The 12,376-nt window shown below is 31.5% G+C and overlaps 1 protein-coding gene across 4 annotated transcripts in view; it reads right to left on the bottom strand.

Annotated features, from left to right (window-relative positions):
* LOC134279556 (uncharacterized) overlaps positions 1-12,321 on the bottom strand; it is a 77,291-nt gene extending 64,970 nt beyond the window's left edge. For all 4 annotated transcript variants that reach the window (XM_062761961.1, XM_062761960.1, XM_062761962.1 and 1 more), the window contains exon 1: positions 12,230-12,321. In XM_062761961.1, the coding sequence (XP_062617945.1) occupies positions 12,230-12,236 (7 nt within the window). In that variant the 5' untranslated portion in view covers positions 12,237-12,321. The remainder of the gene's footprint in view (positions 1-12,229) is intronic.
* Positions 12,322-12,376: the final 55 nt, after the last annotated feature.

Raw genomic sequence — 12,376 nt, 5'->3', positions numbered from 1 at the left:
TTGACTGGCTAAAGCGACATAAGAAATGTATTGAGTTAAACGGTGGCCATGCTGAGAAAAGTTACATGTACTGGTATTATGCTTTTGACGTCGGGTAACGTCAACAATTTTCATTTGAGTGCACCGGGTATGAATGTGTGTGTTTCTTTTTAATCTGATAAAAATATAACCATTTGTGTTTTTTAATTGCAATTTTGCATGTTTATAAAAAGAAACATGAATTTAATGAAAATTATAGTTTCATGTATTTTATCAATGTTTGTCAGTAATTATCAAAATTGTCCACGAACTTTACGGAAAGCGTCGTATATTATAACATGTTAGATAATAGAATGCTGTTAATTTTGTAAACATTAATTAAGTATTTTTATGTGGGATATGGCATTGGGCTAGATTACTTCCACCTGTATAAAACCTGTGATTTTGATAAGATTTTGCAACGAAAGATTTAATTTAATTTTCCGATTTACTTACTTTATAATTATAAAAAGCACATATCAAACGCCCTGTGTACTTCAAAAGAAATTATTAGCGTACACCGAAAACAAAATCAAAGGGAGACATTTGATAATAAATGATATTACATGAAAAACCTTAAATCATACTTAAAACAAGCCTTGTTACAACGCAAAATGTAATAACAACGCAAAATGTATAATCCTGGATTATACATTTTGCATTATTACATTTACGTTGATCTCGACGCAAAATGTAATAAGGCAAAATATGATGAAAAGATTTCTAGATTATTACATTTTGTTTAATTACATTTTTAAATCGAGCAACGCAAAATGCAATTACGCGGTTTTATTGTTGTTATATTTTGCATTATTTTATATTTTTTCTGAAGACAAAGCAAAATATAATACAATAATATGTAATAAAACAAAACATAAATATTTTTTTTAGATTGCGTTTCACACATGTGAAACACACTTTATAAAGTATTAAGAACTAAAACAACGAGAACAACGTTACAACTTTTATGAACATAAATATACATCTAAATGTACCTTTCTTTCAACTCTGACTTTAGTTTTATTGAGTTTATTGAGATATTAGTTTTACACTCTACTTAATTATAAAGCATTAATTCATCTTTGATTGACATATTTTTTAATAAATCTGTCTTAATAAATTTCTATCCAATAACACATTTTAACTATGTGTTTGTGAAACACTATGCACCCGGCGGCAACAAAGTTCGAGAAAGCTATTTTTAGCATATAGGTCACGGTCAAGGTTACACGTTCAATGACCTTGATGTCATTTGAGAGAATTTTATTAGTGCAGTATGCGTACTAAAGATAAAGTCTCTATTTCTTATTGTTCATAAGTTATGGTGAAGGTAAATGTTGACAACAGACAGACAGACAGACAGACAAACAGACAAACAGACAAACAGACAAACACAAAGAACAAAAATAATATATGCCCTGGATCTATCGATCCGGGTGCATAAAAATTAAACATAGGTCAATTAATAGCTCTTGATATATATGTTCGGCATGTGAACATTGGTTAACAAATTAGAAGTAAATGTGTGTGTCAAGCGCAGAGGGGCAGGGATAGGGTAGGGTGTTCACTTTGTATGCTTATCATTGTATCATTGTTTTACTATAGACATTCAGAAAGAATCAATCCATTCTATTATTGGAAGGAAAGAAATGAGAGATAATTTCCCAGATAGCATGCTAACATTGGGCCAACGTTGGGCCAATGTCATTGGTTACATTGGGCCAATGTTGGCAAATGACATTGGCCCAATGTAAGTTTGCTCATCGGCCCAATGTTGGCCCGATATGTTGGGCCAACGTTGGCCCAATGTAGAGTGTTATTTCTAATATTGGCCCAACGTTGCGCCAACATTGGCCCAATGAATGCTTGGGCCAATGTTGGCCTAATGTCATCAAAAACGTTGGGCCAATGTTGGCAAATGACGTTGGCCCAATGTCATTTTGCTCATTGGCCCAATGTTGGCCCAATATATTGGACCATCATTGGCCCAATGTGTATAAACATTTTATTGTTACAAATCTGTATATTAACAAATCCGATCGTCTCTACAATCAGAAAAATATCTACCACTAATCCTACTTGAAAATACAATTTAGCTTTTCTAAATTTACAAGTAGTATCAGACTTGTTAAACTTCCTACAATTTATCAAAACAAAAGAAATTATCAATGATAAATTTATTGTTTCTACACAAGGAAAGTAAATGGAAGTATAAAATAATTTTTTTTGATACAGTTAAAACAATAAAAAAAAGTTGCCCCTTATTTAGATTGAAATTTGTATATAGTTGAATAAATTTCCAAAGTTTTCCACTCATTTTACTTATATACACTTTTTATTAACAGGTTTATAACCAATCACTGTCCTCCATTGTATTTTTGAATTTTCCTCTTTCTTTTCCTGTCTGTTCCTATCCTTCCTTCATGATCGTACGCAGTGAAATTCCATAGAAATTGCTTCGGCATACAAGCGGTTAATTCGAACAGCTCCTTTAAACGAAAATGAATCAATTTTATTGAGCCAAAAAGAAAGAGAAATGCTGATGCCTAAAAGTTAAGCAGTGCTTAATTTACACACGTTTATAGTATTTCTAATTGATTCAGTGTATTCGAAACTATAACTACATAGAATATTCGATTATATTAGAAGATTGAAGATTTCTTCTGCATTTATTATAATGTATAACTAATGGTATTTTTCAGGGGAACAGCACGTTAATTTGATTACTTACTTTTTAAATCCCCGTCATCTTTGAAAAAGCCGGATTTCTTTATCTGTCTTCCAATGGAATTCTTTGCAATTTTGTTTTAAAAACATGGCAACAAATACTCCCCTCTTCATTTACCAAGTTATTTCCACTAATTAAATAAAATGAGAACTTTAATCATAAGAGATTTGATTTCCCTGAAACATGTAAAACACAGAGTATCTATTCCAAACTTACTTTTCCTTACGGTAGAAAATATAAGAGAAATTTATGAAACGAAACTGACCCAGCCAAAATTTCAAAGATATTTAAAAATAAAATTTACAAATTAGATTTTGATTAAGGTAAAAATTAACATAGATCAATGATACAGTGTTTTTATTTTATATACAGAAAGGACACATGCAGTGATTTGCGACTGACCTGACTAAAGCAAGCTTAATTAGAAAAAGCTAGATAAAGATCGCATGAAACAAACTTTATATTTTGTGTTTAAAAATCTGAAATAGTACTTATATTTCCGTATGTGAATGTCTGGACATACATGTAGATCTAGTTCTAAAAATCCGCATTCAAGAACACACATATCAAAGCTTTCTTTTTAACATAAAATCTTCAACGTTCTGCTGCTGAAAACATCCGAGATTAAAATGTTAGGCGTGCTAAAAGGATGCAGATTTGACCATCCTGTCCTATCAGATATCACAATTACCATAGAAACTGGCCAGTCTCACGCTGTGAAAACCCCTGTCCTAATTGCGTGGTCAGAAAATGTTCTCTTATCTCAGAAAATGCCCCCTAAATGCAACACTTTAGAAAGTGTGTGTCTTGTTCGTCTTCTATCTTTTTTATGCAAGTTAATTTTATTAACTTATTATTGTTCAACTTTAAGTTAAATTTATGTTACTTTTTTTTTCTCTAAAACATCGTCATGCATGTTTTTTAGGTACTCATGGTATATAATTAAATGTATATAATTAAAATTATTTCTTTTTTCTTTCACTTTCCATCTTTTTGTCCCATTTTATAATAAACATTTCACAAGTTTCCTGAATTATGAATTCACTCCAATGTTGGTTCAACGTTGTCTATACCAAAAATTGTATCGTAAAAGGTCGTGACTTATGAATGTTGGCCCAATGTTGTACTCCCAACAAAATCTGTCAGCTTAGTGGTGACAAGCTAACAACAGTGGCCCAACGTTGGACCAACGTTGTTTTCCCAACCAACCTTTGCCTCTGAGTAAAATATTGTAAAGTTGACATTGACCCAACATTGGGCCAACGTTGTAAACAGCGGTCCTATGTTGGGCCATTGTAGTGTCCTCACCTCAGCTTTTGAGTAAAATAGGGTTATCTTGACATTGACCCAACATTGGGCCAACGTTGTTTGTCCAACAAACTATAACAAAATAAGAGCGTGATTCACCAATGTTGGCCCAACGTTGGACCAATGTTGTACTCCCAACAAAATCTGTCAACTTAGTGGTGACTAGCTAACAACAGTGGCCCAATCTTGGGCCAACGTTGTGTCCCAATCAAACTCGGTCTTTGAGTAAAATAGTGTAATGTTGACATTGGCCCGACATTGGGCCAACGTTGAGTCCCCAACCAACCTCAGCCTCTGAATAAGATAGTGTGATGTTGACATTGGCCCAACATTGGGCCAACGTTGTAAACCCAACGCCAACCATCGGCCAAAACCATTACCCAACGTTGGGCCAACGTAGTCATGCTATCTGGGTTTGTTTTTGTTTGTTTGCTGGTGATTTGTATATGAAATATGTTATTAAAATTGTCAATAAACCCCCTTCCTGCTATATGTTTACACCTGCCAGTATGAATGATTTTGTTTATTCAATTCATTTTTCTATAAAAAGCAAAAGCACTTTGGTCAGTAAACACGCAGGTTTCTAACTTACAACACTGTCCTTTGAATTCATGTTCTAAAGGGGGACCTATGTCCGAAAAGTCTTTGTGTGAAATTTTCAAAACATTGATATTTCTTTCCTGTTCCTGACAACTTGTTCTTAATTTTTAGGTATTACAAACAATATCTTTATAACCTTATTTTTACACAGGAGAACGTACAATAACAGTGTGAAATGCTAGAAATAGATTAATATTTTCAGACATTATTGTTCTGCTCCAAATATGCGCTAAAAAGAACCAAAAATGCCAAATCACATTTGAAATAAACAGATATTTAATGTATATGACTTGTGTCTTTAAAATGAAGGCAAATTCATTGCTATTTATCTTGCATGAAAAATTATAAAGGAGCACAATGAAAGTATCACCCTGTTTTTCTTGCTGTGTTTTTTACAATTCCGACAGGTATAACAGGTAATATTTTTAAAAGTCTTTATGTGAAAATGTTGTAATTCATATTTTTTGAAAGAAATGATTCATCTCTTTATTAAAACAAAGAAAAAAGTTTACCTTTATATCTTGATACTCTTGTGACATAAATATTGACCTTTCTGCACTTAAAAATTTTAAGTAAGCATTGACAAACAATTGAATATAAAACTATTTTTCGAAAACGAGTATTTTGTTTTGATTACAAACAATTTAAACAAATTAATCATTTTCTTCCTCATTCCAATCATTCTGTTTCTCTCCCCATCTCCATTTCCCCGTTAACAACCAACATCTATTAGAACCTAGGAATGACTTTATACAATAAAATCTACGTATGTACTATAAATGAATAAGCAAATATAGGTACAAGTTCATTTTTATTTTTTTTTTCTAAGTTTATCCAGAAAATACAATTTAAAGTAGACATAAAATTAAACATATTTCCCTGATTTAAGTAGCTTTCTTTGCTGAATTTTATCTTCAATCTTTTGGCACTTATAGATCAGCATATCATCGAGGTATTTCTTCAAAACTGAAATCGCTATGAATTATCAAACAAAGGAAGAGAATTCTAATATTAAGCTCCATAAATCAAATAAAACTGTAATTAAAGATGAATAAATTTTCTTTTTGTAAATTGTGTAAGTCATTGATTAATAACAATGTTATGCCTATATCACAGTTGCAAAAGTCAACAGGTATAAAAAACAAACATCGCTATTGTGACGTCACATATCGCTGCTTTGAGGTAGATCGACATAGGTCCCCCCCTTAATCTAATTTTGATTTATACATGTAGCTAATAAAATTAATACATTGTAAAATTCCTTTTTTGAAAAAAAATTGCATATATCTATTTTTTTCCTTTTGTTTATTGTCTTTTCATCGGTCACTACTCTATTGTAAATTGTACTCAATCTGGCTGACCAAACAGTGTGTTATAACATTTTGCGTTCTTGCCTTTTGCTTTATCTCGCCGCAAAATGTAATAATCCAAAAACCTTGTCATTACATTTTGCGTTATTACATTTTGCGCTGATCTCGACACAAAATGTAATAATCCTCAAAAGTGTGTTGTTATATTTCGCGTTATTACATTATGCGTTGATTTCAGCGCAAAATGTTATGACGCAAATTGTAATAATCCGTGTTTATTACATTTCACGTTGTTTTCGTTGTAATAAAGCCTATTCAAAGTTTTTTGTACGCATATTTGAAGCAAATATTTTCTAAAATGTTATGAATAATTTTATGACTTGATTTTGCTGTAGCATGCATATTTCAAACGCAAATATACTTGATTGTATATTTCAGTATCTTATTTTATTTGAAAGATATTGAAACTTCGAACTTCTGGACGAGTTTGATTAACGCATTCTTGCACTTTCACTATGTATATCTTTATCCATAATACGTAAGAAAAGTATCAATTTTGCTGTGTAATAATAAATTGCATGTATTAAAATTAAAATCTAGAAAATTTACGGTTTAAATGTGTGGAAGCGAAACCTATTGACTAGTATCATCATCTCCTGCTCAGAGTTCAACAAATTGAATACACTCATGAACGCAAACGATTTTTGTTCGTAATACTTTCCAAATAGCCCAAGATAGTGAGATTGCTAGATTTTTAATAATTTTTTTTCAAAATCCTACGCGTATAATTTGTCTATAAAACGAAAAAAAAGGGAAAACATGCGTAAGGGCCATTCTTTACATTCAATTTCTGATTTGCCTTTCATACGATTTGCATGACATACAGCTTATACATGAGATATAATTATAAACGTTTAAGTAAAGGTGTGCCTCAAACCTATCAATATGAGTCTTCTTTAAAGCAGCATCGTGACGCACAAAGGGGAAAATTGACAAATGTAGAATTTTTGCATGACCCTCGTTATTTTTGTTCAATTCCTAAATGTACAAGATTTCAGATAATTATAGGTATCGGAACATAAAAATTATATTTTTAAGGAGAGAAATAAAAGTAAAAATAATTTTTGTATGAACAAACATATTGCTTAATACCTCTTCCACCCCATTGTACGCATGCGCAGAAAAGTTGAATAAGTTTCCATAGTTACTATGGTCTCAGCACCCAGGAATAAATGTCAGTGGACCAAAAATTAAGAGGCATTTTTTTAAAACGTTGTTAGAACATATTTCTTACCTTTGCATGTTCCACTTTAATGTTGTTTACGAGTTTGAGCTAAAAATAAAAATGGCGTGACCTTGACAAACACGAAAACAACGAAATGGTAGATACAACCTTTGTTTCTCCGGCACTTATATCGTGCAGTTTTTTCTTGCAGTTTAATTGTCATATCTTAGCTATATACTCATAATTTTCATAAGTCTTTCTCTGTATGCTACAGATATCTTAAAAGAAAGACATGATTTTGACTCATTGTGTCCTTTTCAAAAAATACTGGAATTCTTATTCACAGAAAACAAAATAAAAACATGTTCAAAACTAATGAGGATTACGGTAATTATACATTTTTCGAATAAGAGATTTTGTAAAAAAAAAATGCAATTTGGGCATCGATGGGCACATTCAACACGACCTGCTTATAATGATAAAATGACTAGATTTGATTGTTTGAGTAGGAACCGACCACTCAAAGCCAATAAGAACCGGAGAAGAAATTTGATTTTTATGGTAATAATGATAATAATATTAATAATTGCTGGCAACTCATTAGCCTATTAAAAGGCCTTTACTTAGTATACTTCGTGTTGCAAATCGTTGTGCAGTGTTTAGAGTGGGTTTTTTGCAATGCATTTCTTGTGAAAATGGTTTGCATTGAATCGTTGTATGTAGAAACAAAACGAGAGCTTAAAAAAAACAATCACTTTTCGTATCACTTCCTGTCACAAACAGAAGTAATGATGATACATGGTTTTACAAGATGTATTTAATCTGATGACTAAATGATGATAGGGAATACGCGACCTAAAGAGAATTGAATATTTTTATAGACAAATGTAGTATCTACATCATATATTTTAACGGGAGCTCACGCTTTTGTATCCGACAAAATGGATTCAATAAATTGATGTTAGTTTTTATTTTAGCAATCTCTCAGCACAAAATATTTTTGAAAAAAAAAAATTCTTGTGAAGTTTGAATTTTGGTTTCTCTATCATCCCTGCTGCCTGCCATCTCGTCCTGGATGTACAAAGTGCCGACGCTCGCTATGGCCCGAAAATAGTTCTTTCGCAAATTTCTAAATCCCTTATAGCTTTTAAATTTTTATTCTTTTTTTACCTAGAAATATTTTGTTAAAATATGTAAAACAAAAGACTTGTTGAATTTGAAGATCTTTCAAAAGATATCTCAAAAAAGGTCTGTTGATAAAAGTAACCCCAAGCGTAACAGACGGACGTAAAGGCATCTAGACGTACGAACAGATTAACGGACATTTAGATTACTGTACACTCTCACACTTTCAAGCACTGAGGGGAGTGGGTGTAATAAAAAAAAAGTAAAGCAAGGAAATTTTCATATTTGTGAAAATTAACATGATTCAATAAATAATTATCGAATAAATCCAATGAATTTGTGACTTTGCGTTAAAATGCAACAACGCTTTCATGACAACTAAGTTCTTTAAATGCAACATTCATTAAGCAATTCTTAATATTGTAAGGAATTCAGCGTTATACATGTATGTGGTTTTACGATATAAAAAACCCAAATAATCCAATTTTACGAATTATATAAACTACGATTTACGTGTCCCTCAATTTGAGGGATTTGTCATACTTTTCGACAGAGTATAAAACGTGTTTCACAATGTAAAAATTATAACTGTTGAAACAGAAATATTTTTCAAAGAAAAATATTTTTATTTGTAGAAATTCACTGCACTGAATTAGATAACTAGAGATACTGTGAGGAATGAGCTCACTAACTGATACTCCTCGCCTCCCAGATGGTTGTAATAGCAAAGTCCATGTTTTGCTATGGCCGGGAAACCCAAAATATGTATCGGATAAAAAAGCAAAAAAGTAGGTACACAATTACAATATGTAATAAAGATTCTGTGAAAGTTTCATTAAATTTCACTCAGTGTTATAAGAGGAGTTGTGGATAAGAGATAGGTACCCGAAAGCGTAACAGACAGACGGACGGACGGACAAACCGATTACAGTATATTCTCCCACTTTTCAAGCAGGAGTTTTAATAAAAAATTATATAATTTTTATGAATTTGTGTCCAAGCTCTTTGACATGTTGTCAATATAATTTGTTTATAACAAACAAACCAAAGTTACATTTTTTTGGGACAATATACTAGATATACTTAAGGTTGTGAAACCGCACATTGCATTTAGTATATTTATACCCCCGTTTGAAAAGTGGGGGGGGGGGGTATAAAGTGATTGGAATGTCTGTTCATCTGTAGGTTCATCCGTCTATTACGCTTTTGGGTACCTATCTCGTATATGCTACTCAATCCTCTTATATCAATGATTGAAATATAATGAGACTTTTACAAATTCTTTGTAATATAGTGCCATTGTGCATCCCATGTTTAATTTTAGTTTGCGTCTCCTAGATGAAAACATGGACTCTGCCATTAGAATTATATTGGAAGCGGGGGTATTATTAGATGATATCGCTGCTTGAAAAAAAACTTTAGTGTATCATTAAAATAATAGCTTAAAAATAACTTAATTGTTAACTTTATTATAATTTGTTACACTTTTATTATGATTATAACGTTGATAAAATATTATTCAGGGTTCTCCATCATTTGAAATTTTACTGTGTTGCAGAGTTTACGCGAAGAACTAAAATTTCGTGGCATTTTCGCGATCAAATTCGCAACTGAATCACTATTCATTATAATTACAAAAGAATACATCACACATTTCTTTTAAAAATTACTAATTCGTTACACAAAATGTATGGTTGTACATATTGATAAAAGTAAAAACACATGTTCTGAAAAGCAGAGGAAATTCTGGTCGATACAGTCGAACTATTTACCATTTTGAAAGTAAATTTCCCGTGATTTTTGTCAGTTTTCTTGATCGAATAAATTTTTTTATCGAATTACCAAAAAATAAACTTCAGAATAGTTAAATACTTTTATAAGCTCCTTGAAAAATTAAAACAATTCATCTACATCAATTAAAAGTATACACGCTATAACTTGCGCGAGTCAAAATAAGATTGGAGATTTATATATTTTGTTTATAAAAAAAATGTACGAAAATACTGTAAATTACACTATTAAAATCAAACGAGTTATACAGTTATCAAATTATAATTATTTATATCCTTGCTAGGGGAGAAAAATAGCTATTTTTAAATAAATCCATCATGTGACGCCGTCGCTACTTTTAGACTTATAAACAAACACGGCATGAAGAAAACAAGGTAGGCCGTTTAAGATACTACTCACTTTTGACGTGGATGGCAAGCGTCTTACTCTTAATGTTACTTATCTTTTTATGTAATCAGTATCAACCATCTACTCTGTTATGACACATATTGGGCATTTAAGATACTACTCACTTTTGACGTGGATGGCAAGCGTCTTACTCTTCATGTTACTTATCTTTTAATGTAATCAGTATCAACCATCTACTCTGTTATGACACATATTAACTTTTTATCAATTATTGTCAAAATGCAACATACCTCGTTGTCTGTGATTTCCCGTGGACATGCATGTCTATATATAGGCCTACTGTTTACGCACTTCCTTCATCAATATTCATGAAAAGACTGAATTCTTTATTGCCAGATATTGCTTAATTGTTTTGTTATTACAACGAAGTCTATCGTAAAATTTTGTGGAGAGTTTTATTTATTTCATTACACTCCATGTGTTTCAAATCATTAATAATTTTGTTTTACACAAAAGTCGGCGTTCATATAGCGTGTAGGACTTTAAATGATTTCGGTACGATGGTTATAGCTATGTTTGACTTACCGCAGTACCAACATAATTCTAGAGCCTTAGATCTTTAGAAAAGACATATTGTTTAAAAAATAGTACAATGTATTTTTAATGCAACTGCTAATTAACCGTTACAAATTATTTGTCTTTGTTCCTTCATGCGTAGATCCGGCGAGGGTCTAGGAGATAATTGATTATGCAAGGTGTGCTCTACCTGTTATAATTGAAGACGGTAGGATTGTTTGATTAAAGTTTCAATGAGATAAAATTTATACGTTTGTATTTTCTAATAATCACAGATCTTACTGTGTCGGCAAAATTTTTACTGTGTCGCACGCATAAAATTTGAATCGTTACTGTGTCGGGTGCAACACAGTAAAACAGCTCATGGAGAACCCTGAATTATACAAGCTTATAGTCTTTTAAAGGCAAATCGGAAAAAAAAAATGAAATTAAAGAATTATTATTATTACATAGAATAATTGACTATCGTTCTACTACAGTCTTTAAATTATTCGACTTAGCTGTCCAATTAAAAATTGATATGGTTTTGAAAGATAGAAAGCTGTCTTTACATACTTCCCGACCCGGGGTTGACTTTTGGGAAAAATTGTAAAGAAAAACATGAATATGGCAAAACGTGACTGAATTTGGGACTTAGTCTCTCTCTTTCTCTCTTTCCAATATTATATAATATATAGTACGTAAATTTTAAAATGAACATTCCCTGATGAACAGCAACATTTTCGCAGTGTAGTGTGTTTTTTGTTACGATCTGGCAAATGGAATTTTCCGTGGACAATTCATTATGTAAATGACTGATTAATAAGTTTAAAAATAAAGTTCTTGTGTTATTGTTAAAAAGTTGTTGATGAAAGAGCGTTGAAAGGTATGAAAATTGACTGTAATTAAATACTGGGGTTTATCATTTATGAATTTTCGAAAAGTAGTCTTACATAAATTAAAACTAAAATGTTTATCTAAGTATATTTTATTGTCATGTCCACATTTCATTTTAAATCAGTGAAATTCGTCTTCTTTGTTGAGCATGTAATTAGGGTCACTTTGTAAAGATAATATACATCACCATCAGGTAAAGGGAACACTTAGAAAATAGTTCTTTGCATACAATAATCAGAAGCTGGATAATTTTGAACGATACCAGCAGATATAAAGTATAATTGTTGTTGCTTATCAATAAGAATCATTATATTTTGTACTTACCGGCCATTGAGGAGGTTTTCCAAGCTTCTGGTGATTTTAAAAACTGTAAGACTGAAGGAGAGCTTAAAATCCAGGCGTCGTTATTTGTGTGTTATCTGAGGAGACGCTTAAAATCTCAACACCCATTCATGAATATTTATGTCTTTA

This window comes from Saccostrea cucullata, unplaced genomic scaffold (genome assembly GCF_032062105.1).
Source record: "Saccostrea cucullata isolate Sc308-1 unplaced genomic scaffold, CSIRO_AGI_Scuc_v1 ctg1102, whole genome shotgun sequence".
In the NCBI taxonomy this organism is placed as follows: domain Eukaryota; kingdom Metazoa; phylum Mollusca; class Bivalvia; order Ostreida; family Ostreidae; genus Saccostrea; species Saccostrea cuccullata.
Note: the sequence above shows the minus strand (reverse complement) of the source record. Positions and strands in the feature narration are given on the sequence as shown.